This window comes from Ustilaginoidea virens, chromosome 1 (genome assembly GCF_000687475.1).
Source record: "Ustilaginoidea virens chromosome 1, complete sequence".
Classification (NCBI taxonomy): Eukaryota; Fungi; Ascomycota; class Sordariomycetes; order Hypocreales; family Clavicipitaceae; genus Ustilaginoidea; species Ustilaginoidea virens.
This window is the reverse complement of record NC_057316.1, coordinates 4,991,809-5,018,513: the sequence shown is the minus strand read 5'-3', so window position 1 is coordinate 5,018,513 and position 26,705 is coordinate 4,991,809. Positions and strand designations below refer to the sequence as shown.

At 54.2% G+C, this 26,705-nt stretch overlaps 9 protein-coding genes across 9 annotated transcripts; 3 read left to right on the top strand and 6 right to left on the bottom strand.

Annotated features, from left to right (window-relative positions):
* Positions 1 to 730: 730 nt before the first annotated feature.
* On the bottom strand, positions 731 to 4,684 carry UV8b_01118 (uncharacterized protein; the record flags this gene model as incomplete). Its single annotated transcript, XM_043138616.1, has 1 exon — positions 731 to 4,684. One exon carries the CDS (start codon positions 4,682 to 4,684, stop codon positions 731 to 733), a length of 3,954 nt encoding a protein of 1,317 aa, XP_042994550.1.
* Positions 4,685 to 5,802: 1,118 nt separating this feature from the next.
* On the bottom strand, positions 5,803 to 6,358 carry UV8b_01117 (uncharacterized protein; the record flags this gene model as incomplete). The annotated part of the gene is made up of 2 exons (XM_043138615.1): positions 5,803 to 6,024; positions 6,128 to 6,358. The coding sequence occupies 2 exons, from the start codon at positions 6,356 to 6,358 to the stop codon at positions 5,803 to 5,805; spliced, it is 453 nt and encodes a 150-aa protein (XP_042994549.1).
* Positions 6,359 to 6,991: 633 nt separating this feature from the next.
* Positions 6,992 to 7,436, bottom strand: UV8b_01116 (uncharacterized protein; the record flags this gene model as incomplete). The annotated part of the gene is made up of 4 exons (XM_043138614.1): positions 6,992 to 7,015; positions 7,081 to 7,185; positions 7,315 to 7,340; positions 7,403 to 7,436. 4 exons carry the CDS (start codon positions 7,434 to 7,436, stop codon positions 6,992 to 6,994), a joined length of 189 nt encoding a protein of 62 aa, XP_042994548.1.
* A 482-nt stretch (positions 7,437 to 7,918) lies between these two features.
* On the top strand, positions 7,919 to 8,840 carry UV8b_01115 (uncharacterized protein; the record flags this gene model as incomplete). Its single annotated transcript, XM_043138613.1, has 6 exons — positions 7,919 to 8,142; positions 8,222 to 8,256; positions 8,318 to 8,333; positions 8,431 to 8,518; positions 8,636 to 8,698; positions 8,763 to 8,840. The coding sequence occupies 6 exons, from the start codon at positions 7,919 to 7,921 to the stop codon at positions 8,838 to 8,840; spliced, it is 504 nt and encodes a 167-aa protein (XP_042994547.1).
* A 613-nt stretch (positions 8,841 to 9,453) lies between these two features.
* Positions 9,454 to 11,077, bottom strand: UV8b_01114 (uncharacterized protein; the record flags this gene model as incomplete). The annotated part of the gene is made up of 2 exons (XM_043138612.1): positions 9,454 to 10,367; positions 10,975 to 11,077. The coding sequence occupies 2 exons, from the start codon at positions 11,075 to 11,077 to the stop codon at positions 9,454 to 9,456; spliced, it is 1,017 nt and encodes a 338-aa protein (XP_042994546.1).
* A 2,065-nt stretch (positions 11,078 to 13,142) lies between these two features.
* Positions 13,143 to 14,037, top strand: UV8b_01113 (uncharacterized protein; the record flags this gene model as incomplete). The annotated part of the gene is made up of 4 exons (XM_043138611.1): positions 13,143 to 13,151; positions 13,262 to 13,478; positions 13,535 to 13,741; positions 13,868 to 14,037. 4 exons carry the CDS (start codon positions 13,143 to 13,145, stop codon positions 14,035 to 14,037), a joined length of 603 nt encoding a protein of 200 aa, XP_042994545.1.
* A 550-nt stretch (positions 14,038 to 14,587) lies between these two features.
* Positions 14,588 to 15,700, top strand: UV8b_01112 (uncharacterized protein; the record flags this gene model as incomplete). Its single annotated transcript, XM_043138610.1, has 2 exons — positions 14,588 to 14,602; positions 14,669 to 15,700. 2 exons carry the CDS (start codon positions 14,588 to 14,590, stop codon positions 15,698 to 15,700), a joined length of 1,047 nt encoding a protein of 348 aa, XP_042994544.1.
* A 1,491-nt stretch (positions 15,701 to 17,191) lies between these two features.
* Positions 17,192 to 17,507, bottom strand: UV8b_01111 (uncharacterized protein; the record flags this gene model as incomplete). The annotated part of the gene is made up of 2 exons (XM_043138609.1): positions 17,192 to 17,253; positions 17,318 to 17,507. The coding sequence occupies 2 exons, from the start codon at positions 17,505 to 17,507 to the stop codon at positions 17,192 to 17,194; spliced, it is 252 nt and encodes an 83-aa protein (XP_042994543.1).
* A 4,007-nt stretch (positions 17,508 to 21,514) lies between these two features.
* Positions 21,515 to 26,515, bottom strand: UV8b_01110 (uncharacterized protein; the record flags this gene model as incomplete). Its single annotated transcript, XM_043138608.1, has 6 exons — positions 21,515 to 21,737; positions 21,809 to 25,165; positions 25,251 to 25,272; positions 25,375 to 25,521; positions 25,576 to 26,034; positions 26,122 to 26,515. 6 exons carry the CDS (start codon positions 26,513 to 26,515, stop codon positions 21,515 to 21,517), a joined length of 4,602 nt encoding a protein of 1,533 aa, XP_042994542.1.
* Between the last annotated feature and the right edge of the window lie 190 nt (positions 26,516 to 26,705).

The following is a 26,705-nucleotide window of genomic DNA, read 5'->3' as shown; positions in this document are numbered from 1 at the left end:
AGCCGTGAAGCCGCCCCCCCCCTCCTCGGTCCCCGCCGTCAACCTTCGCGGCCTTCGAGCGAGTCAGCGCATTCGCCGGCGATAACTGGCTGTCTGGTCGCCGATGAGGCAAGCTGCCTGCTTCTATTTTTGTCTCCTTGGCATCAACCTCCCGGACCCCGTCGATTTCCTTTGGGCTTGGCTTGGCTTGGCTTGACTTTTCCCGTCACCTACTTTGGGTAAGGCGTGCTACAGGACCCTGCCCCTTTGAAAAGCTTACTTTCGCGCTGCGGCGGCTCGTTTCGGTCGAGGTGGCGGCAGGCCTTGAAGCTTCAACAAAAAGGACAGTTGTAGTTGCAGGATTGACGGACGCCACGGTCGTCGTTGGTTGACTGTCGACAGAGTGGCCTTCGGACGAGGCGATCCTTGGTTGCTGCTGTCGATTTTCTGGCTTTCAGGTAAGTCTATGACTCACAGAGGGACAAGTCTCCTTTGCCGTCGACCCCCCCCCCCCCCCCCCCCCCCCTTTTTTTTTTTTTTTGTGTTGTCATGACTAATATCATGACAACTCTGGTCAATGTCGACAAAAACGCCATTCCACGTGGTAGCCGCGGTAGCCGCGGTAGCCGTGGCAGCATTGCCAACCCTTGACAGATCCTTCCTGCATCACTCACTGCATGCACCTTGCGCACACTGCGTCAGCCAGAAATCAAAGGCACGGGTGCCCGTCTACTCGTCGCGAAGCTGGGAATCAGCGGTCCGTCCTCGCAAACTTGACGCTCTTCCTCCGTTCCCTGTCCACCGTCACCGTGGACCGCCCTGGACTCGAGCTTAGTATGCCGCCGCCGCCGCCGCCGCCGCCGCCGCCGCCGCCGCCGCCGAGGCCGCCCCCCCCTCCTTTGTTTAGTGCCTCTCTTGCCACGCCCACCGCCTTGCTCTGCGGCACCACGTCGTTCGCATCGCTCCTCACGCTGCGCTCAAAGCTCGCGCCCGGGCTCGACCGTCGACTGGCCCCCCGGCTGCCCGGCTTGGCCTCTTCTCTGGCGCGACTGGTGTCCACCGCCGCTCGGCCAACTTCGTCGGACCGCGCCGCCATTGTCTCGCCACGGTACCTGCCTGGAAGGCATGCGTGCCCGCACCCATCAGAGGGGCAGCACCCGTCGCTGAACTGTGCCCCCGGGTCCTCGACCGACCTGGCCTCGGACGCCCCATGCCACAGCTGCAGGCAAGAGGCGTGCCCGCCGTGCCCGCACCCGGGACAGTACCACCACAATGTCAACCACCTCTCCGACTCGAGCTCCGACGGACCCGGCAGAATATCCTCGGGAATGTGCGCCGGACGTTCCGCTCTGCGGTGCCCGCATACCGGGCACGGCCCCATGATACTGCCGCATCTTTGGCACGTCCAAACCGCCTCGGCCCCCGCCGCCGGATCAACTTCCCGTGGCTTTCGGCAAGATTCGCACAGCAGTCCCATCTTGTCACCTTGCTGCGCGCCGCCAAAGATGTAGGCATACTTCTCTCCCCAATCCGGGAATCCCTCGGGCCACCCTTGCACGCACAGGTTGCGAAGGAGCGCTGCTTCTACAAACAGGCTCATCTGCGTCAGCCGCCGGTGGTGTTGCAGGAGAATCGCCCTCGCTCGGTGGCCGTCGATGACGGACTCGGGCAACAGCGGTTTGAGCAACATAATCATGGCCGACGCGTTCAGCGCCGAGTGTTTCGACTCAAAGTCCAGGGCCCGAAGCACGAGGCTGTGCGGATCGAGCGGGGACGTCGAGCCTTTTTTCCCCCTCGCGTCCTGGCTGCCGCTCAACGGGTGCGGATACGGAGGGTCGTATTCCCAAGGTAGATAGTCTGTTTCGACGATATACGGGCGGGCATCACATCGTGGAGATGTCGCCTCCCTCTTCCTTCCCTTCTTCTTGGCACTCGGAGAGAGTCCGCCATGGTATCCTGCTGCGGCCGAGTTGCGCAATCGCTCGTTGGACTCGTCGCCGTCCGTGTCCCGTGACATGTGCGACGTCTGAGATGGGTCGCTTTCGTCCGTCCTTGTCGTTTGCGAAATCATGAAAACCTCTTCCGTCGAGTCTCCCAGGCGAACCTGTCGTCCATGTTTTTCGGCCAGTGCCTGGGACGAGACGTGCGAATCCGCGCTCGATGCCCCGCTCTCTTCCCTCTCCGCATCGTCGGACTGATTTCGGAGGAAACGAGGCCGCGCAAACACATCTCCGCTGGAGCCTGTTCTTGCAGACCTCCTGGTGCCATTTGAGATGGAAAACATTTGCCCAAACCCTTCGTCCGAATCCTTCCTGCTCGCCGCCCTTCCTCTGAACGCAAGATCCTTGCCGCCAACCTTTCCCGCTGTCATGGGCACATCGATTGCTTTTGCCAGTGCCTCAGCATCGTAAAAGTCATATCCTTCCGTACATGAAATATCATCAGACTCTTCAGTCCGCTCGCTGCCCACTGATATCGGCTGCGAATCGTGCCGCTTCCGGGGACCCTGAGGCGTGAGTAGGGATTCGTGAGCAGCAGGACCTAGACTGAGGCTTTCCGGCTCCATGATCGGTGACAGTCTTTTGCCGTGCTGGTGCGCCATTACGTCTTGATCAAGGCTTCGCGCATTGTGACTGCTGTCTGCTGGTCTCGCGACCGGCGTGGGCACGTTTGATGTACTTTCGATTTCCTCCGCCAGTAGCGAACGAATGGAGTGGAATCGGCTGTCCACGCTCCCTCTTTGCCCCGCAGCTCGCCCCCGAGCATCATCCCCATGCGCGTACATCGGGTCGGGGCCCTGTAGCCGGTCTGCTCGTTTGAGGCCGTCGTCAACTTGAAGCTTCTGAAACTGACCGACGCGCGTCTCGAAATGGTACTGCGCCCGGCGTTTTAGAAGGACATTCGTGGCAAAGGCCAGGATTCGCCACGTCTGCGCCAGCCGATACAGGTTGGTTACCTCGGCAGCTTTGGCGTACTGCTCCATAATGATGCCCACTCGTTCGATCAAAGGTCTGCCGCCTTCTACATACGGAAGCTCCAATCTGAGAGAGTCAAGGTACGCGGCAGATAGAAAGTGATAAACTTGCACGGGTACGGCAGCAGGTACATGTCCAAAGGACATGGCCTGCTGGAGCTTGAACAGCCCCGTAATGTTTACCGACTGCTCCAGGCCGAGAGTCTGCCTAAAGTCGTCGGGAAACGAGCTTGCCCCAGATGGCGGTGTTGTGCTCAACGGCACCCCGCCCCGTCCACTCAGTCGTCTATTCCGAGGGACTCTTCGACGGGGCGCCAAAAAGCTCCCCAACACGTCGTCTTCCGAGTCGCTCCGACTGAGGCTCAACCCTGGATTCCCTTGACTCGGACTGTATGTCGGACGGTGCATTACCTCGGAGTGGTGAGCACCCAGTAGCCGTGGTCGCTGCGACTGCGAACGCTCGTCTAGTAGCACGAACGCGTCGCCCCTTGGAGAAAATGCCATGGCAGAAGTGGACTGGCGATCGATGACCCTTCGAGCAAAGGCGACATCACGCTGGTTGAAGTGGCCGTCCTGCCCAACGGTCCACAGCATATCCTGGTCTTGCCACGCCAGAGCCGAAGGACACGTCTCGAAGCTGTCCATCTCTTTATAGGGCATGGTTGGCCGGGCAAAATCCCAAATGTGAACGGCCGAAAGGCCATATCGGCGGCTGCTCGTCTCATCATACGTGACTGCGATCTGGGCAACTCGCCTCGCCTGGGCACTCGCGGACCACAGGCCAGGCCTCCATGCAACAGCAGCCACTGGCGCCGGGACGGAAATGGTGTATTTGGGCTTTTGGCGCTTGTCAGCCGTGTTGCTCAGGTCCCAGGTATGGATCCTGGCGTCCCGTCCGGCGCTGATGAGATGAGCTCCGTCGGGGTGCCATGCGATGGCGGAGCATGCCTTCTCATGTGCGTTGATTCTTAAAACCGGCCTCGATGGCTGTCGCACATCCCACTTCATCACGACACCGCTTTCTGTGCAGCAGGCCATCTCGTGACCCTGCCGGGGCGACCATTGAACTTGCTTGATTGGGTCAATACACCGGAGCGGCGCGAATCGTTGTCGGAAGCTGACTCCATGTCTTGCTGGCGTGGTCACATTAGAGTCGAATACTCGAGCAGTCCCATCTTGTCCGCCAGTCAGCAACCAGGAATTCAGGTGGGGGTTGATGTCCAGACTATTGATTTGACGTGAATCTTCGTGCATGAGAATGTATTCCAACGGTTCAGCATCTCCAGCGCCAATTCGAGTGAGGTCGTAGGAAAAGACCTTGCCACTGGCGCACGCGGTGTAAATATGGGAGCCGTTGTGCCACTTTACGTCTGCTATGTTGAGCTGGTCCGCGACGACGTTTTGCCGTGGTCCGGTGGACTGCCGCGTCGTGATGGCTGTTCGGATATCAATGCCGTCGTTGAAGACGAAGTTGGAGCTCGAGGGATCATCGAGCACTATTGTCTGGAGGATATGGGGACCTCCAAGAATGACGGCGCGTCGGTCTGGAGAAACGTCAAAGCAGGAAATGGGTACTCCGGCAGAGTAAGCGGCGTCTTGGGACTTTGAAGGGCGGTACGAGGTCGGTATAGGCGTGGTGGTGCCGGTTATCGAAGCCAAATCTCCCGTCGCCGAGTCTGGCGCCGCCTTACCGAGGAGCTTCCGCATAATCTTGGACTCGCGATTGTACATGGTGGCGGCGGTGCAGCGACACTATGGGCGCCATCGGAGGCACGCGAAACCAGGATTTCGCGTCTTCATTTACTGCAGCAATAGGGCAGTGTTGAATGCAGGGGGGGGGGGGGGGGGGGGGGGCACTAAAGGTGGTTCAGATCTTGTAATGCACGAGGCTGTAGAGGCGATGGGGAAGACGGAAGACGGCACGGGGGGTGGAGTCGAGGAAGGAACAGCTCGGGTGGGGCCTTCCTTCAAGGCTCGCGGGCCACAGCAGGGCCTCTCTGTTCACTCACTACCTTATGTCACCTTTTGTGTTGCTGGTCTGATACAGTCTGGTACTATTGTTTTGCCGCGGCGAAAGGTCTTGCGTGTCATGACCGACCGTGCCTGGTACCCCTGGGACCCCTCACGCCAATGGACGTGTGTGCGATAGATACTCCGTACAGGTAACATTATTCTTCTGTCTCTGTCCTGGCAAGATTGCCGTACCACGAGGCTTTTGCACGGATACTCATTTCCGGATCTCGATATGGCATCGACTGGACAGAGATATGTAACATCATCACGCGTATTTGCCTGTTCTCAATTGTAGCGGATATGCTGTTATTCTACCGCTGACTTGGAAGGGGGCGTATGTACGTGGCACCATGATCTGGGAAGCGATCGATGGGGATGGATGCTGCCGAAAACAACCGAGACGTTGTGCCCATCTGAGCATGAGTAGACGGGGCCTCGGAATCAAGTTATACGGTTCACAAGGAGTGACAATCATGCGTTCATATATTCTGCAAGTGCCTGCTTCTCAAAGTATTGAGTAGCATTGTCCTTTCTCCAGCGCCTCAAATAGTCTAACTATACGCCGTCGATGCGTTTCCGGAACTATGCAGGATTAATTTCCAGGCAGAATAATGAGAGCCCATCTCCGGCCCCGGCGGGAAATGTAATCCCTTTCACGGCTGTCTCTTCAGCCCAAGAGTCATTCTATCAATGTTAGCCCCTCCTCCTCACACAGTTCCAGTCAACAGTCTTGCTTACCTCGTCGTTGCAAAATAGACACGCCGACGTTGCTCTCAAAGCACATCGGCTTCTAACCCTTTCCCCTGGCATGCTCCCGCTTCTACATGTCAAAAGTCTCATTCATCTTCATCCCTTGCGGCAGGGCTCCTGCTCCTGCTCCTGCTCCTCTGCCGCCTGCCGCCAGCACCAGCCCTTCCTCCGCGCCCTCCCTTCCCGGGCGGTGGCCTCACAAACGCAAAGTCCACCAGAACCGTCTGATCTAGTAGTTTCGTGTCGTGGGCACCATCAATAGCTGCCCGGGCTTCTTCCAGCGTAGCGTACTCGATCAGAGCGTAGCCCTACCACAGAGATTATTAGCTCTTTGGCTCCATTCCCAGCACAGATTTTTTTTCTTTCTTTCTTTCTTTCTTTCTTTCTTTTTGCAGCATCTGCATGGTGTACCTTGACATAGCCGCTTCTCCGGTCTAGATTCAAATGCAAGTTTTTTATCTCGCCGTAGTCCCCGAACTTATCTTGTATCGCCTCCTCGTCAGCTTCTTCGTGAACATTCGTGACCATGATGATCCAGCCTTCGATGGATCGGACGGCCGTGGCTTTGGCGTGAGTTTGCATTTCTGACTCATTGCGAGCTGAGGGCGCAGACTGGTCGACGTCCATTTCTAGGTCGGCCATGACGAGCTATATTGATGGGTAGGAAATTGCGATGCCTGAATGGTGCCGCATAATCCCCGTTGCGAGACCTTGCAAGATCCTTCAGGGACCGTGGGGCAGGCGGCTGAGAGAGTCACGTGATTTTGCTGACCTGGAAGGATGAAGCGGGAATGCGGCCAAAGTGACACGATAATTCGCAGGGTTACGGGATAGGGATGCAACGACGTCTACAGAATTACAAAAATGTAATGGCAAAAGGTGTCGTATGAAAGGGCCCCATCTGAGAGGGCGCAAACTCAGAGGGTTAGAGCATGGTTACTGAAATCGACGAACCACGCTGGAACACCAGCTGTTTGGCGACTGGCCATCCGGATTTAGCAGTCGTGAGGCTCACACAATCACGCGACATTTGTGCACCATTGCCAGAGAGCTTTCGCCATGAATGCTATTGTATTGACGAACGACACCGTACGCCGAGTCAAGTCGCCGCGCTTTCTGTCGCACCAAGTCGTAGATGCGAGGTGCTAAGCTTATCGATCGACCCGACTTGCTCCCATATCCTGTCCCGCCGGAATTTCACACTAGCCATGAGGAAACAAACGGTGGTTCCGCCATTCTCCAACGCAAATCTACTGCACCCCCCTCCTACCCAGTTTACGAGCCAGGATTGGGGTTCATCTACACCAAGTCATTAGTCCCGAATTTTCCATCCCGCGCGCTCCCATGACTAGCTGGGCGCTCACCTTTCTCTTGCCACCAGTGAGGGTGACGTTGACGAATCGTCGGGTGTATTTGAGGCGCTTGAGGGCACGGCCTTTGGGGAGCTTGGCCTTCTCCTGGGGCTCAACCTATTCGCACAGAAGACCAAAAAAAAAAAAAAATTCAGTCAGTCACCGTTGATCGCATATCGTGGTAGAAGACAGCAGTCGCTTTTTCCGACGGCGGAGAGGGAGAGGAGGGGTTCGGCAGATTCGTACTTTGGGGGTCTGAGACTTGACCTTGCCTGTATGCAGACGGACTGGTTAGTGTACGATTCGCAGGTGACGAGACTCGAGAACGACGTACCGGCACGGGCGAGAGATCCGTGAACTTTACCCATGGTGATGGAGTCTGGTTGGGCGGTTTGATGTGGATGAGGGAATCGATCAGCTGGAACAAACAGCGGGAAGGGAGTTTTGGCGGAATTTGGTAAATGGCTGTTTGTGTGGGCGGGCGAAACTCACGTGAGTGGGGATCTCTGTGATGCCCTGCGGAAAAACTTCGGCGCCTCTATCGACGTTCGCCACTTTTGTGATCCTCGCACCTGTCAACAAACACCACCCCACCTCCACCGTCCTCATCGCCTCCACCTCACCTCGTCCTCACGTGCAACTCACGTCACCTCCATACCAGCTTCACAACAAAGGACCGTTTTGCCCGCCCTCTTTAACCGGCTCGCGCGTCTCTCTTCCAAGCGTTCGCATCCTCTCCGCGGCAACCAAGTTCAGTCCAACAGCTCGGGCGCGCAGGGTTTCCACAACGCCCAAACGCCTCAGCATCTCTGTTGCCCTTTAGCCCGCAGCTATCGCGCTCTCATCACCAATGCCACCCCTCCAAGTGATCATCAGGGGTGAGAAAAGGAGGCCCAGGACGACGATGCCCCCCACGGTAGCTTCCAGAGGAGGAGTCAGATCCAATTGGCCTAGTTTTACCAGCTCCAAGACCGTTCCCAAGACCGGGGCAAAGGTTGGTTCACAGGCTGGGCCGCACGGCGGGAAACAATTAGGCGTTGGGGGCAAGACTCATGGCATTGCGCGATCGCGGCAGTATGCATTTTCCCTCTCTTTCTTCTATTCCTCGCAGCGCTCCTACATGAGGGGCCTACTGACTCTCTGGTCTTTCCAGTCGCAAGATCTTGAGAGACACCATCCACGGCATAAGTAAGTGTTTTCCGTGCTTCATCCATGCCATTGCATGACGCCGTTTGCTGATTTAACCAAGCAAAACCTGCGATTCGGCAAGTCTTCCAAACATGAAGTTTCCCGGTCTATACCGCTTGTGGGCGTAATCGCTTGTCTTGAGTTTATCCTAACACGAATGCGACCTGTAAACAGACGGCTGGCCCGCCGAGGCGGCGTCAAAAGAATCAGCGCTACTATATACGAAGAGGCCAGGACGGCCCTCAAAGAGCGACTGGAAGCTGTACGTACCAATATTCGCACTTCTCCCCCCTCCTCCGATAGTACCCTGTCTTCTTCTCCCTTTTTTCATTTCCTGTATTTTTGTCCTGTCTAACGCGTCTTCTTCCTCGCTATCTAGGTGCTGCGCCTCTGCGTTACGTACGTCGAGTATAGGGGCGCCCAAACCGTCACGGTGGATGACGTACGTTCTCCAACAACCATGCGAGCCCGCCTGCATATGGAAGACTAACTCTATCGCGGCCCAGGTCGTTCACGCTCTGAAGCGATTCGGCCGCCCGATTTACGGCTTTGAATACATGAATGCCACAGTGAAATTATCATGAGACAGATTTCCCATGCCTTTGGTTGGCCTGCACGAGGTCTTGTCCTGTACACCACACCCTGGGATGGCCAGGTAAACCGTGAAATTCCTGAGCTGTTGAGCTGGCCTTTGCGCTGGCCTTTGCGCTCGCTATTGCATATACCCGGCCCATGTTTCCCTTTTTTTTTAAAAGCCGACACGTTGAAATGACACTTTTTCCTTCCCCACACTTCTTTGCTCTTTCTCATTATTTTTTTAGCTATTTTGTTATTTTTTGCTGTCGTACTTTTTTATGATGCGCGCCACACATCAACTGTTTTTTGACAGGGCTCAACTGGATGTGTGAAATGACGAATGTTGGACGAGATATGCCAACGGGCAGATTTGCATTTGCTCTCAACGATGGAATTTGTATAACATGAATGGCTCTTTAAAGCTGGGTATCATGAAAAAAATGTGAAACCAACCCAAGTCCCTTACGTTCCGCTTTTTCTGTAATCCGTGGGTTACCTTGCCAATTATGGAAACAAGTCACGGATGAAGACATGCCCCTAGTTATGCCCTTGGGGAAGGTATTCAAAGCCGACCGACATGGGAGCCAAAGCTACCTAGGCAAAGCTTTCATTCAGCAGCATCTACCTCTTCTTCTTCCTCGTCACATCCCACTCAGCGACGGCAACATCCAGCGCCTTGGCAGCACGAGCCTCATCTCTTCGAAAAGATTTGTTAAACATGCTCGGCATTATCATGACGCTGTGGGCATGCTGCTGGGCAAAGCCGACCTGCGCATCTTTGCCACAGCGGTCCCTGGTCAGCCGTACTGCTTCGTTCAGCAAGTCCCTGCCGACGCCTTGTCCTCGGTGTTTTGGTGCAACGGTCCATGCTCTGATGATGCCTTTGCCGCCTTTGAGGCTGACGCTGCGGCTGCGGCAGCGGCTGCGGCTGCGACTCTTGCGCTTGGGAGATGCGGCAGCAGGCCCCTTGGATTCAAGTCGCAGCACCAAGGCTCCGACCAGAGAGTCTCCCACCCTCGCACCGAGGATCACGTCGCGCTCTCCGCCATACTCGGCTCGCAGCCAGTCCAGGCCGATTCTGTCTGCGAGCTTGACGTAGCCGCAGCTGACAAAGCGGACGGCAGCTACGTATAGCATGGTGATGCCACTGGCCAGCATGAGTGCGCGAGCAGCGTCTTTCTCCGGGTCAGACGCATAGACTAACCGATGCAGGGCAAGCCATGAAGCAGCCATGGCGGCAAGACAGAGAGGATGGAAGACGACTGCCTTGGCAGCACGTGGGCGCATCTCGGATACCGAGTCGGCTATGAGACGGAGACCCTCGCTCTTAGCATCTTGGCTCTCGAGAGCGTCGAGGGACAGAGTTGGAATGTCGTGGAAAGAGACTAGAGGTTCATTGGCGACAAGGACCCGGGGACATGGCGAGGGTTTGGATCGTGGCGGCAACGGTGAAAATGGTTCCAGATAAGGTGTGTTGAAATTGGAGAGGGCTGACGGTGACAGCACGAGGTTTGCTCTGAGACATGTAAAGAAGGCTGATTTCCGGCGGCCAGCAAGTTAGCATTGGACGATTCGGAAAAAAGGACGCATAAATGCAGGTGTTTTGGATACGAGCCGAGGTGCCTGGTGCCTGGTGCCTGGTGCCCCTGCCTTTGCCGATTCACACTATACCGTGTAGCGCCGGACTACTTGAATCGCCAAACGCAAGATGACTCGTCAGACATGGCGAGCTGGGAAAATCCGTGGAATTGAGGACAAGATACGGTGTCATGACCAGGATTCAGCAGTTAGAACTGCAGGGCGAGACTTGCTGGGATCATGTCACCACGTCCCTTGCGTTTCAAGACCCTAGTTGGGCAAGCCAGCTTTGGCCACTAAACCCAGATTGAGCAGGTTGACAGGTGAAGTCTGGTCAAGGGAGAAAAAGAAAGCGAAAGGGTTCAGCGTCCAGACCCGCTTAGGTCCCGTTGCGCATAAGGGATGACGACGAGGCCAGAAACGGGAAAGCAAAGAGAGAACATGGCATGGCCACGCATCAACCACCCGCCCATCCACCACCATTGAAGAAGGGGGGAAGAGGAGGAACAAGAGACAAGAGGCAAGTGCCAGTCAACGACAACAAGACAAGGAGAGGCAGCTTACCAGCACTGCTTCGCAACCCGGGCAGGACACAACCAACCCTCTGGGCGACGGACCCGGGAGTACATTTTCGAAGGTCTAGCTCCCGCACGCCGCCTCGCTCCATGTTGCAACGACGTCCAGGCTCGGAACTTGGGAGCTTGGAACTTGGAGCGAAGGAAAGAAAGAGAAAAATTAAAAATGAAGATTAAAAGTATGTATACTGAGTACTCGATATATTATGCGCATATGTGTACACTGCGGACGATGGCTGCCAGCGAACGGTGATGCCTCTTTCGTGATATGACTTGTCCGACATGGATATGGATATGGATGTCTTGGACAAGGTCAAGGTCAAGTTGAACTTGTATCCGGGGCCGAGTAGACTGGTTTTATCGGTTTTATGAGCAACGATGCGCCGGTCATCGCCCCCTGGCCACGGCAGACGGGCACTGAGAATGATGATGAAGGATGACAAGAGACAGCAAAGGAGAAAAAAAAAAAAAAAAAAAAGGAGCCACGGAAAAGGAAAAGGAAGCAAGAGGAAAAAAAAGAAGACGACGACGACTGGAGATAAAGGACCGGCAAGGGGCGGATGTCGGATGGGGTCGGTCGAAGACGGAGTCGGCGAACTGGAACCAACCCAACCGCCTTCGGTTGCGTAGCCGCTATATACCCCTGCTCTCACCTCTTGATGGTCTCGGGTCTTTAACCTTTCTTTTCTTTTCTTTTCTTTTTTTTTTTTTTTTTTTTTTGGGAGTTGGTCCCTGCTCGCTGGATCTGTTCTTTTTTTTTTTCCCGCCCCCTGGTGCCTATCTGTTGGGTCTACAGCCGCGGCTGCGTTTTTTGATGCGCGATTGTGGATAATAGATGGAACGGGCACCGCCAAGCCGCGTAATCTCCCTGCCAATTGCCAATGAACAACAAGGGAAGAAAAAATTTGCCAGGGGAAATCCCACAGCGCAGGGCACATGCCCACAAGCCAGGAGGAAGAGCCTGCCTCCCCGACGCTCCGTAGACACTGAGGAGAGGGGGGGGGGAGGGGGAATCAATGCCATCATGCACCCATGCGCACTTGAGACTTGGCGATGGAGACGAATTGGAGACGAGCAATTCGACTGAGTCGACTTCCAGTTTTGAGTTTTGCAAGTTCCTGTGTACGGGTAAGCAAGGGAGGTACGCGGGCGGCGGCGGGCGGTTTGGGGCGGACGCAAGTACCGAGTACTTCGGTGCCCCCCGCCGGTACCCAGACTAGCGCGCTGGCTCATTGGGTCAATGAATGAATTGAATGAATGAAATCCAATCAATCAATCACAGCACACCATCATGAGCCCATGAACTGACTGATGAACCCGACCCGTCAGTGCCGGCAGTTGGCGCTAACGACATGGCTAACGAGCTCTTGGTCGGCGTTGTTGGTGATTCATGCTCCGCCAAGCCCGGATGATCCTCGTGCGCTCGACAGCTCGACACGTCGACACGTCGACACGGGGAGATCAGCTGATTCTGCTCGGCATCGCGCGTCCCTCGACGTCCACCAGGCGCTTATCAGAGTTCAAAGCATGTGAGAACAGCAAGGCAAAGGGCGCTTGTTGTGACTCCGTCTGCTCCGTTCCAGAGGCGGCTGGCTGGGCGAAGTGCTTCTGGGTCGACTGCTCCTTTGGCGTCCGCTCCACGTCGTGATGCATCTACGTTCCGATCTCGAGTTATTGGCCTGACGCTTCGCTGAACGAAACGAGACCACCCGAGACGACCCGAGACGACACGAGACGATAAAGGACGATACATTGGTGATTTGACGCACCTTGCAGGGCCGGCGCTGATGAATGCCTTGATCCCGTCAGCTTCCGTCTTTCTTCCGTCTTTTGTTCTGCAAGCTTCATGTCCAGAATCGCAACCACCATGCAGCCACACCATATGCGATACGCCTCCTGCTAGCCATTGGCAATCGTCGTCTCGCAACCCGTCCTTGCTGCCTGCTGCAAGCACTGCACTGCAGCAGCGTACATGTGATGAATGAACCGGCAAAAGATAACCAGACATTCTTAGCAGGTAAAAGATAAGCAGCTCCCTGCATGTGCCTTCCCCACCCACTTCGGCCCTCGTCGTGCTGCACAACCAACCGTCAACAACAAGTGTCCGAGACTCCAAGCACATCAAGGCTTATTTTATTAGTGCTGCTTCGGGCCAGGATGATGCAGGTCGGCGGCTAGACCTTCTTTTTCTTGCTCCACGCTCTCAAGGGAAAGCATCGCGCTGATGGTGGTATCGGCCTGGCAAAACTCGGGGCTAACAATGGCTCCCTCCCCAGTCCCGACGTCCCTACTATGCAACACAAAAATGCCTGCTTATGCCTGCTCTGTCCGTCATCCCGTTCCTCCCCCGCTTCCCGGATCGGATGGCGGGGACCAGAAGACGGCTCTCGCCAGCAGCAGCAGTTGACTGCAAACAACCCACCCAGAGAGATGTAGGGTGTTGGGGAACCTTTAGTCCCAGGCTCCTCATGAAACGCCCTTTCCTCGCGCCACGTACGTTTCATCAAGTTGACCCTGACCCTGCATGCTGACGTACAGCTCCCAACGAGAGAGGGGTTGGTTGAGCTTGCGCGTCATGGCGCCGAGCTGTGGATATCCCATATTTCCCGCCCTTGAAGCGCAAGTGCCGCCGACCCCGATCCTACCGTCTCTGACATGGCCTGAATCGCATCATGGCTTGGCCGACCTGATGGAGGCTGATGACGGTTCCATGGTTACCTTTATAGCCCGACCTACCTACCAGATCTGCCCGTCTCGTAACGTACCGATCTCTCGGGTTTCATCTCTTTTTTTCTTCTTTTTTTTTTTTTTTTTTTACAAGACGTCGGGTTGCCCAGACTTTCAAAGTATCGAGCGAGGACGTTGACATCTGTACCCCGTAGTGATGGGACTCCTCATCTTGGCGTCCTTCTCACCAGTGAGCAGGACTCTGCAGATCAAGCGACACTACATTCGCGCCAAGAGCGAGAGCAGAACTCTTTGTGCATTTTTTGTCGATGTCAGACACCCTGGGGATTGCAAAATGGTCAGCAAAAGGCACTCTCAGTGTTGAGAAAACGACGATGCGACCTACACATGACAGCGCTGGCATGGATAGGGGCGCATTCCAGATTGAGTAATAGAATCGATGCCGTCCTTGTATCTTTATCGGCAAGGCTGACGTATCAGAGACGGGTGATAGCTCCACCTTCCAAGGTTCAGTCCCTTAACCTGGGGAATTTAGAATGATTGATAATGCTTCTGGCGTGGAAATTGATCTTTCCTACTGTCTGTAGGGTAGGTGCCTCGTAAGGCACCTACGCAGTATATGTAACATAAGCTCTACGTACAGTACTGCGTGCGCCAATCGGCTGGTGCCCCGGCGGGGAATTACCATGAACTGACTCATCATCATCATCATCATCAGTCTTGCCCTGCCAATCCAGAATCCGCCACATGCCTCCCACTAGCAGGCCGTACATGCTTTGTTTGCTTCACTGACCGCGCAGAAGCCTCTCCAGCAACCCAGCCTCGGGACATCGACAATCGCGCGTGCACGGTGAGACGACCAAGTACTCATCCATGCCACCTCAAATGTCAAGCCGCTGCTTTCAAGGGACACCATGAAAGTCACCGCGGTAAGCAAAACCCCCAGCCCCGTTGGCCGCAAGCCGGATCCCGTCTCTCTAAAACGTAACCGCCAGATATATGTCTACCCCATCAAGGCTCTGCGGCCCATAAGCCTCCGCAAAGCCCAGCTCACACCTCAGGGCGTTCAGCATGACCGCCGCTTCATGATATGCCGGATCGACGACGCTGAGCCCTCCAAGCTGACAAAGGTGCAAATAGACAAGAACCATGACTGCGGGCTTTTCAAGCAGGAGATCAAAGGAGACAGCATCCACGTCTCGTACATGACGCCCAAGGAGCCCGTGGTGCCCGCTCATCCGTACCAACGTGCTGTCCTGCAGGTCCCCCTGGACCCTGCCACCTCTGACCTGGAGCCGGCGGATGTCGACCTACACCTGAGCATGGTCACGGCCTTCAGAATGGGCGGCTACTACGACGCCTGGTTCTCGGCATGCTTCGGCTTCAACGCCACCCTCGTCTACATAGGCAGCGGGCGGCGCCCCGTCCTCGGCACGTACGCTCCTCCGCCGGACGGCGCCGCCCCGCAGCGAGGCTGGCTGTCCACAGTCGCCGGATACGTCGCCGGCGGCGTGCCGCAGGCGAGCAGGGAGAAGCCGTGGATCAACTTCAGCGACCTTGCGCCCTTCCTCGTCGCCAGCAACAAGTCCCTCGACAATGTTCAGGCGAGGCTGACCTCCAGCTCCGTCGACATGACGGCCTTTCGCCCAAACATTGTTGTCGACGGCGAGTCCGAATTCGACGAGGACTTTTGGGCCGAGCTGTCGACGCACGGGGAGCCCTTCCTCACCCTGACCAAGATGTGCGGGCGCTGCAACTCCCTCAATGTCGACTACAGCACGGGCAAAGTTGCCGATGGCGAGAGAGGGACTCTTCTCAAGAAACTCATGTCCGATCGACGCGTCGACAAAGGCGCCCAGTTTGCACCCGTGTTTGGCAAATACGCCTTCCTGAGCGAAGGAAGAGCCAACATGGTTCTCTCCGTGGGCGACGAGGTTGTCGTCACGAAGCGCGCCGAGGACCGTCCGGTATTTGACTGGCCGAGGCGGACCAGGGGTGCTCAACCGCAATCCTATCAGTACTCCTGATGACGCATTCGCACCGCCCGTCTGATTGTTCCAGAAGAGCCAGAAGAGCGAGAGTGGGTGCTTCTGGACAGGATCCTGCGCAAATCGCATGCTCCCAGGTGTGCCGCTCCCACAGGGCCCCAGCCTTTGCCTTGCCCGTTGCACAATCTCCAAAATACACAGGGGTTGGCTGTCCCTTAATGTATAGCCGACGAATTTCTTCTTCTTCTTTTTCCTTTTTTTAGACGAGCCCGTGTTCCATTCAAGCGTCCAGGTCAAGAATTGTCGCCTCTCCGGAGGAGCACGGTCGAAAGAGCTCGTGCTACCACAAATGATGCCGAGCGCGGAGCACGGAGCGGAGTACTCTTCAACTTTTCTTCAATGCGGTTCGCCAGCCGCGGAGGCAACGATGAAACGCACGCATACGCGCAGTAGAATGGTTGCACCATGTGGCGTTCCCAGACCCTTACACATGGAGTTTCTTCTCGCGTTCCAACCCGCCGTCAACCTGGACTGTACCACTCGGAGAAGGGAGTCTTGGCCATGGCTGCGTCTCCGATTGTGCTGCCTGCACGCCAAGCCCAGCATGTGAGGAATGAGAGTGTCAAACAGTCTCGGGGAAAGGCAAGTTTGTTCTTTCTAGAACACCACTGGTGTTTCGCCAATGTATCACCCATACGGTCTCGCTGGTTGGGGCTGGCAAACTATTTTTGTTTCATCGCTCTCATGCCCGAAGATTCTGTAAATCGGAAACAAATCTCCCTACAGTCGGGATGATGTGCTTGACGGCGTGATGAAAAGTGGTCGTTCTATTTAATTATTGGCCTGTTTTTTTCCAGGAAGAAAAGCAAGGCCTCAGCACCATTATCGGGCTAAATCAGATCTTCTATAAATTGCAAGCTCGACACAAGACACAGCCTTTGAGGCGGCGGGTGCTACCTTAAATCCATGTCAGGTCAATTCATGTGTGTGTCATGTCGTTGACCCAAGTCATTCATGCGTATCTAGATCTATACATAAAAAGGCTAGCCGAGATTAGGCAATTACCATCTTATCCTCTCTTGATTGCCAATGCGAATTTCAACGCTTTGCGAAGCAGAGTCAATAGAAACTCTAAAAGAAGAAAAACGAAAACTGTATCAAAGAAATCATTCTGAGAGCTGCAGTGACCACTCTCTCATCAAACACACTTTCTGCCGTATGGCAAGGTATCAGTACCAATGTTTATGCAGCGGTATATAGCTCAGGCGAATATGCAAATGATTCAGTACAATTTCTGAGCGTGTTCCTGAAAGATTCGTATCCCATCGAATCCCAAGGGATCTTTATAAAAAAGAACTAGGCCGCTTGCGAGCACACACGGCAAACATGGAGTTTGCAATACACGCATTCGAAAATCATCCAATGGGGGCCAGAGAAGCAGTACTTGCACATCCACTGCACCAAAGTGCTATCGGATTTGATGAGGCTGAAAGAATGAGAGCAGGAGTTCGACATGATAAAGGTAGCGTGTTAATACGGGAATTCTGCCAAGTGGTAGGACACAGCGAATCGAGCGGTCATGTACGTCGAACCTGCAATGCCCAAAGGACAAAGTCAGAAGGCAGCTTCAAAACATCAATATATCCTTTCACTCACCAAGAAAGGGTGAAAGTCCTCGGCTGGGGAACCGTAGGTATGAGATCTGAGCTAGCGAAGGACCCCGAGTGATGCTAGGCTTGACCAGGAAAGCCGTGCAGCAGCGCCACCAAGAAGAGACAAGAATCTGGAGGAACAGGAAGAAGTGACTCGTTGGGACAGTTGAAAACGGGCTTGCATGTGACAACATGCAAAACAAGGAGAGGGTGCGCTAACGGTTTTAAGTACCTAATTCAAAAAAGAGCCCTGAGTGGTGCAACGGTGTTTTCGATCCGGCAGAGGTATTTGAGCAAACCTTGCCTCAAACGGAGCCAAGGTTCAACGAATGTGGGAGGCTAGGAGACGCAGAATAGATAGAAATTGTCCCCCGACTACAAACGGAGACATAAAATAATCCGCTGCTACATGTACGAAGCCGCTCAGTCACGTTTGCCGGAAAACTCGGTTTTTCGGAATGAGGGCAAGCAAGGGTTTGCGAAGATGATGTTCACTGCTGACAGGTCTGTGAAGCGGGCTCTCCGTCAAAGTATGTGAACAACTTAGCGGTGGCGTCGGGAGACCAGAGAGAGACCTTTGGATCGGATGCCGACGGAAATTCTGGGTCAAGCCGGAGTCATGACCTGGTTCAGAGACTCGGGAAACGAAAGCATGGAAGGAAGGAAGCTTTCGTCCTGCAAGAGGGACTGGGAAGGAGCCATCCATCCATGGTATTAGGCTTCTGTCCTTCTTCACTCTTTCCTCCACTTCTCTACAAAGGTACTACGACTCTGAAAATATCTTCTTGTTGGCGATTCGCCCAGAGCAATTCACACCTCCACACCTCACGTCTTCACGTCTTCACGTCTTCACGTCTTCACGTCTTCACGCTTTCGCGCCTCACGCCTCCCTCAGACGTCTCCACCAATCACCCAAGGCCTGGTTGCTACTAATCCATCGGCACTAGTGATGCTTGATATTTTCCGTTCGAGTTGATAACCCATTGAGCTTTCAACCTGGTCCCCTACAGTCGAGCCATGGGTCTGCCACCTGGTCAGCATTGTCTCGTCTCAACCCTAGTCAGTTGCCACTTGCCTCCTTCCAAGGACATAGCAGTGAGCGGGTCCTTATGGCTTGCGCTTAGAATTATCAACTTGTAGCGCGATACACATGCGTCAATTATAGCATCAGAGGTCGCAGAGGCTGCTCCGTTTAATCATCATGGACGGGAAGAACGATGGTTCTTCCCTTGGCCCGTTGGCTCTCTTCAATCAAGTCAGATGGACTTACCAACACTTGATGCCACGTTCATCTCTCAATTGAGACAGCTTCACGTCGCTATGAGGGGACTGGGAGCAGTAGGGGCCCCAGAGGTGCATTTCTTCGGTTCTCAAGCAATAGAATCAATATGATATGACGTCGAGGGCAATCGCAAAGCTGACCGGACCCTGGAACGAACCCATGTTACGGGGAATGCTCATTGCCCACACTCTCCGTTTTCTCTGGATAGGGAAGTACATCAGTCATATCAGTCATATTTCACTTGCTCTATTTATTGGTTGGTATTCATAACTGGACAAACAACCAGGATCCATGGGCCAATGCGGGTGTCAAGGCGCGCATGGGTGCTTGATCGCCTTGCGTGCCTGGTCATTGATGAGCATGGAACTTCTTGAACTGGCATTTATTGTCGAGGTAAGTCGCAGCTTGGTTACCCACGTCCGTTTTTTGGTCCCTCCGCTAAGTTGGATACAGTAGTTATCAGCCTGCCTGGAGACGCCACGTTCACCTTGAGTGCAAAACAAGTCACTCTCATATATTTGTTTTTCTTTTATGAAATTGCGCCACAATTGGGCTGGCTTCACAATTTGGTGTTATGCCTGCAGACGACGACAACTTGTCAATGCATGTGCTGATACTTTACCAGGAAGAAAACGAGCATATGAGTGGCAGCTGTGCTCGCACCCGGGTTTGGATATTTTCCTGTCATGTTTCTTGCTTTTGACTAATTTCAAATTTGTCTCCTTGCTGCTTCATCTGCCCTTGACCAGTTGTCGACCAACGCAGCTTCCAGCCGGCTTATTCTCGTCAGATCAGATTCGCAAACCACAACTTTGTCTCAGTGGACCCATTCAAAAGGACCCGACTCTTGTTGTTGTTGTTGCCTGGGCCGCCTCATCCGCATCTCCCTTGAAAGCCTCCTTCGGCACGCTCGGCAATGAGTCCAATGCCTCTTTACAGATTCGCCAACAGAAGTGGCAAAACTGAACCCCGTCAAAATTCGGATCCTAAAACATCTCGTAGACTTGGCCGAACTCTGCGTCACAAAGATGACGACTTACCTCGCATAATTAAGGTTCGATGAAACTAGGACTACCAAATCATCTTCAGATCCCAGAAGCCCTGTCATATTCATGCGGCAATCAGCCGGGTAGGGACTCGGAAGCATCTCTGTGGCCTTGTTTTGCTGGTGAATGCATCTATAGAGCGACGGACGAGTCAAGAAAAGTCGATAATGCAGCATAAGTCTCCACCAACTTGAACCAAACGAAACAGGTATCCGACCAGCTATTGACCATCAGCTACGCCAGCTTATCCCTGCGAAAAATATGCTCCTTTTCCAAAACGGAGTTGGATATCTTGAGGAGACAGCGAGAAGAATTTTGGTGCGTTGGCGACAACGTGGTCATTCCCGCGCCGTTCCGGCTATTGTCACTTGATGCTCTTGCTGGCATCAGTCCCTGGCCGTGCCCGACGCGACTTTGCTCCGTGGTGGGATATGCCCGCCTAGAACTCCGCCGACGCCTCGGGGCGTTAGGAACGCATCGCTTCTTCCCATTGCACCCCTGTACCAGCTTCAATAGACCGATGACATGGCATCGGGGTGGCTGAGGTGCATCTACGACATGCCATGCACGTCCGTGGTTATCTCTTGCTTGTAGCATCATCATCATGATCAAGAATCTCTCGTTGGTCGGGGGGGTCAGGCGTCAGTTCGCGTTGATAGACCGATTAGGGAATGCGCCGGACAGCATCAGATGACATACACTCCCTCCTTCATACTCCCCGGGATATTGGATAAACCTTGGGCTAGCAGGCTTCGGACTCCTTAAAAAATCCCAGTCTAGAGGCGGGCATCCACCGCGGATGGTGCCGTGTACTCCCGCGCCATTTACCTGGGCAGGCAACAACAACCTCCTGTTAACCGCGACTGCACCAGGGACAAATTTTCCTGGGTTTATTCACCTACCCCATCGCACCTTTCAATCTTAACCAAGCTAATTGGTGGAAGGCTTTCTGCTCTCTTCACTTGTGTGGATGTCGGTTCAACCCCCTTCGGACTCGAATAGGCCGCCATTGTACGCCCGCATGGATACTCGGACATCATCATCCTCTTTGCGGTGTTTGACTTGGCAGAGTGAGGCTTTTCACTTTTGCAAAAACAATATACCACGTATGCTATGACTCCTGCGTTTTTGAACCGGTCGCAAACGGCGTTTTGCAGCGGCAGGCAAACGAGCGTCGCAGGATGGAACAACCCTGTCCAGGTTCTGTGGTGCCCCCGTCTTCTTCTCATGTGAACGAAGCAGGTGGTGGCGCGCGTCTACACCACGACATGGAAATTCCTGCCATGCTCTTGATATCTGGGTTTGGTGCGGCTCTTGAAATAGCAGGTCGTCTGGTCTGGACAGAATCCTCGGCAAGAGGAGAGAATATGTACGAGATTCATTCATGAACTGGTGTAAGACTGCATGCCCAGGTTCTTGGTGAAATGACAGCAAGTTCACCTTCTCATAATGTCCCTCGCTCGCGGTTTGACAATTTTCTTTCACAGGATCACGCTCTTGATGTCCCAGTCAACCAATGGCTATACCTTCTGTGGATGAAGATCAACATCCCCCTCTATTCATTGCTCTGTATACCTGTATGCTGCATTTTACAGGTAGGGTGTTCTTCATCCATCACCTGCATACACTTATGGACCTGGGCTCTTCCTGCTCTGTTGAGCGCATCACAGGCGACCGAGCGATCGGAAACACCAAAATATTACTTGCCGATCAATCCGTCCGGGCCTCAAAAATCTATCCCAAATCAAATGGCAAACTCTGAGCAACTATTCAGTGCGGAATGCCGACAAAGCGGTAACCGAGCGGCACTACAAGGGCCATCATTGTATTAGATTATCGGGAGGCACTTCTCGTAATCTGTACGGGTAATCGTTCATGATGCGTGTCTCCTTGTGCTCGTTTTGCCCGACCGGCGTTCATTGACTGACATGGAGGCCATCTCCACCTTTGTTAAAGAAATGCTACTTGAGAGTAAATCTTTTGGTGGCAGAGCCTTCATCTCCAAAGCATCTGACTCGTTTGCCATACGTTCTTGTTCTTCAAACGTGAAAGCTTCCGAAAGATTGACCGCCAAAAAGGTCTTTGGAAGTTTAACCCTGAGCAAGAGTACTTCAGTCAGCAAACGGTTCCGGTTTAACATGGGATAGGAGCAAGTCCTGCAACGCACTGATTGAACTTGGCACGCAGAGTCTTGATAACCTGCAGCCAGTCGATGTGTGGGGTCAAGCTGCGTCTCGGGGCGCACCCAATGCAATGTCGGCTGTCGAGCTGCACGTGCAGGGGATCGAAAACGTGGCAGCCAGGGCTAATCGTGATACGAATGCTGTAGGCAAATGTTGGCTCATCGCCAGAAGACCCCTCGGCAGCTGGTTTCGTCTCGGATTCGTAGAGCTCAAAGCAAATTTGCGACAGGTAATCCAGCTCGGGGATGGTACTGCGCTTGATCTTGGTCTCAATACCCCCTTCGATAATGGAGTTGAGCAAGGTGTAAATGTGGGACTCTTTGGTGAAGTAGAAGAAGGCCTTGGCATCGTCAGACGCTTGCATCTCCTCCAAGTCTTGGACAATTTCTTTGAGGAGAGGCAGCGACGTCAGCAGTCCAATCTCCAGCTTCTCGCTATCCGAGATTCCGTACTCCTGGGGACAGATAAAGTCGAACATCACTTTGGCTAATCGGTAAAGCTCCTGCAGTGGTTCGCAGCGAGGATCATTCTTGGCGGCTGCTTGGTTGGTTCCCTTGTAGAGCCGGAAATACTGCTCAGGAGGGGCTTCGTCGCTCATGTGTCTGAGGCTGTTCAGAACTGACCGTCTCCGAAACAGGTTCTTCACTGAGCGGTTTGAAGGGTCCGTCTTATCCGACCCTTCCGAAGTGCCATGGTGAGTTGTCCTCTCGCCTTTTGCATCTTCAGATGTCCTGATGTCGTCCGAATCCCTAGTTTTGCCGTCTTTGCCCTCCTTGACGGCATACTCGTCTTCCAACATGCTCTTCGGGGGGGTAAAGACCCATTCCAAGAACTGTCTGTTGTGCAATGCGTCGAACTTCATCGTGTCGTACAGCTCTGAAATTTTACTCGGGTCTACCTTATCACCGTCGCAAAACTCGGCGAACAACTTCTCCCAGCGCTCTCGGAAGAGTTCGGCATCTTCGCCGCTGCACCACCTGGTTTGAATGCTATTCACGGCATTGGCATGCGAGAGGGATGAAACTGAAGTTGCCGACCCATCCATGCTTAGTCTCTCTGAGCTTGGATTCGAAATGGCGCCAAGAGAGGAAGCTGCACCACTGTACAGCTTTCCATAGTTGTGCTGCATCACACGCCTGTGAAAGTTCATGAGTTGAACTACTCGAGTTTGGACTTCGGATGGTTCGGGCATATTTTCGGGCCACGCAAACTGGGCAGGTCGCTCGTTGCCCTTCCTCAGCAAGCCCTTCAGCTTCTTCTTCACTTTGTCCATTTCATCCTTGGCAGCGTTGGAGTCATCCAAAAGATCTTTTCTTGTCGTGATGAAATCTTCTGGAATGTCATTCCTGCCCAAAAACGAGCAAGTCCAGATCTGAGCACTTGCACTGACTCGTCGCTCAGAGCTGCTGAACACGTGTACCTCGTCAAATATATCCCTGTTCAGCAGCATCAAGTCGTTCCGCATGTTTTCTCCAAGCTCCTGGGCTTGGTACCGAGCCGAATGAGTTGGTTCGCCGCCCCATTTGACGATCAACTGAAGCTTGTCCAGCACCAAGCTCTCCTCGGCAGCCGTAAACTTGGACATGGTTACGCCGGAAAGAGAGTCGTGGCGCTTGGCAGTAAAAGGTCCTGCACATGCGCTTCCATCGCAAGCCCCCGATGGTGCGGCCTTCTCTGACATGGCTGCATACTCTTTTGCTGCTGGTCGCTCGGTTGCGGTAGGCGGAGACTCGCTCTTCTTATTTCGAAACATTGGTTTAATCTGAACCTTTGTACCAGCCCAGCTTCCTTTCTTCACCAACACGTTGCGGAGAGTCTTGAGTTTCCCGCGATCTTCAATACCAGCGTCATAAGCCAAATCGACTGCCTGGATGACGCTTGCCAGGGCTGCTTCCCCAATCAAAAGGACCTCTTCTTGATGGCCTTTGAGTAGGGCAATGAAAGGGTCGGTGTGAAAGGTAAACTTGTACTTTTGTTTTGGCGTACGATCGGCGTGCCTGATGACACAGACCATGCCCTTCAATTTCCAAGAGTTCTTGGGAGGAGGGGGAGCGGGAGCGGGAGCGGTTGTGACTTCCTCGCTCGTCGGAGCTTGTATAGCGTGAGTGGAAGCGGTTCCAGACTGCAATGATGAAGCGGCTGTCGAAGTCCCAGGCAAGGCGAGTTCCGATGGCGGTTGCAACAGAGGACTTGCCGAAGTGCTGGCGTGAGAAGAGTTGAGCGTGCTCTCAGGACCAGATGCGCTTCCCCCCGCATTCCTGCTTTGCGATTTCACATCTCCAACTTGCTGCTGCTGCTGATCGGCGCTTGACTGACCGTTCGCACCGGAGTCGGAGGCGGAGGCGGCAGACGGCACAGACACAGATTGATGCTCACGGTCTTGGGACTGGAGCATAGCTCTGGTCATAGGGTCAAATTCTGTAGCCTCCGGGGATGGCAACGGAGGCGTGGCCGCTCCCCGTCGAAGCTTTTCTTTGACGAAGAGATCCCGAAGAATGCTTGCACAATGATCATAATAGTCGTCGTTATCCTTGACAAAGCTCCAGCCATTGACATCGATCACGCAACTCTTTCCCGAAGCTCTGAGTAGGTCGAAACCACAGACGCGCTGACCAAAGGTTGTGGAAATGCGGCTCGCCATTTCTCGTTCTTCCCGGCTGAGGCTGGTGACGTATCGCAATTCCTTGCCGTGCGTGTTGCGTCTGACGATGCCATCCACCACTGGCGACTTTCGAGTTTCCGCATGACAATAGTTTGGGCCGACGGTGTACGCCTTGACGTCCTCCGCGTTATCTACCTGCATGAAGCTTTCGTACACGTAGCTTCCGTGGGGGTCGGTGATTGCTCTCGGCACGGTGAGATCAGCAACGTAGTCAGAGCTCTTGTTACCGATTTTCCGAAAGAGCTTCCTTGCGCCACCCCCAGCGCTCTTGGCGAAGTAGATGATGATGTTGTGATCTTCGCCGCTGGTCGGCTTCTCCACAAACGGCTTCTTCAGAAGAGCGCCGTCTACGCTCAACGTATCGCCGTCATCCAGCAGCTGGACGGTTTCTGGCCGTTTTGCCGTCGCAGAATCGACCGGCTCGAGGGCGATGCCGGATATTTCTTGAATATGCTTCACCATCTCGGGCGTGAGAACTTGAGGGCCGCCGTCACGGCTCACCTCGAGGCGTTTGGGGGTGCGAACTTGGATTTTATCGAGTAGTCTTAGACAAACACGCCTGTCCCAAAGAACCTTTTGCATGGGCACGTCGTTGACACAGAATGGCTTCCTGGCCTTGACATAAGCAATCGCCTTCTCGAGTGGGAATCCGTCCGAATAGAACGAAACTAGATAGTCACTGGGGCAGGGTCAGTCTTGTAGATCCTTCCATGCCGTTCTACTCACGGTGTTCTCCGACGGGAGATGTGGCTGCTATGCTTTACCAAATGGGCCAATTCTCCACCTCTAACCCAGAATCATGTCAGCGGTTTACATTCTGGTAGCATCACGTCTTTTTTTTTTCTGTAGGAAGAGAAACTGGGGTCAAGCCGCGGAAACACTACCGACCTTCGTCAAGAATCACTTTGTCACCGAATACTACAACATCGAAGTCTCGATTGGCAATGAGTCGATTCAGAATATTTCTGCTAGGCTTGCTCCTTGCCTTGATATCCAAGGCGCATATTCCAATGGTGCCCAAAGGAGCAGGCTTGGCTTGTGACTTGTTAGAATTCAACAAGCTCTCCATTTGACTCGAGTCTGCCGTACCTTCTTCCCTGTCGCGATGCGGGCCACGGTCGCTTCCCTGGCTGTGAGTGCTAGTCGACGTGCTGCCGCTGAAACGTCTGTTGGCTCTACTTCGAGACCGACCAGGTTGTGTGCGCATGTTTGACTCGGCGCGCTGATTTCGCCTCATCAAGTCGAGCGGCTGGGCGTGAGGATCTCTCGTGGTGAGGTTGTGCTGGCCATTGGCCATTGCTCCGTTGGAAGACGAAGTGGTGACGGTGACGTTTGACAGGCCAGGCTCTGGTGGAGTGCCAATGCCGCCTGCTTTGCTTGATGACATGAGGCCGGATACTGAGCGTGGAGGTGCTCCAGACTCAGAACCGTGGGTTGAGGATGACGAGTTGAAGATGGCTCGAGCGGAAGCGAGCGAGTAAGCAGAGGTGCTGGACAAGCGTCTTGTTTGGATATCCGACAGAAAGGGTTGGGCAGTCGAGGTAGGTTCTGGTAACCAAATGGTCGTATGAGTTGGAGCTCAGCACCGCGTCCCCCTGCCCAGTCGTTGCGGAGTCCATGGAGTTTGCGGCTCACCAAAGACAAGAACTTCGCTGCCAGCATCCGAAGCCGCTGACTGGGTTCTAGAATGCCGGGAATAGGAGGAGCCTTTCACAGGACTCGGGGCCGCTTGCGAGGCAAGAGCCAAGGTGGATCGGTCGGAGTAGCTGCCAGCAGGGCTGGAATCAGCATAGCGGTTCTTTTTATTCGTTCCAGATATGCTGACGGAGGACGATGACGATGAAATCTTGCGAGAGTGGGATTGGGAGCTGGAACGGGACTGCGATGTCGCGGCCGATGGCTGATGCAGGAGTCGGTATCGTTCAGCACCGGTGCTGGAAGAATCTGCTTGAACCTCGTGAGGATTGAGCGCGGTGGATGAGGAGGATATTGACGGGTCGGTGGGAGCGAATTGATCCGGGGAGTCCATGGTGGATTCGACGGGGTGGCTACGGGGGGGGGGGACGCCAGGAAAAAAAAGTCTTTTTGCCGCACCAGCAGGTTATGGATGGTGGCGAAGCCGAAGAGCGGCGATGCTAGTGGGACCGGACTGTGGGAGGTGCCTGGGTGCTATGATCTAAGTATCGCTGCTATGGCGTTTTGGGCGTCGTGGGCGTCGT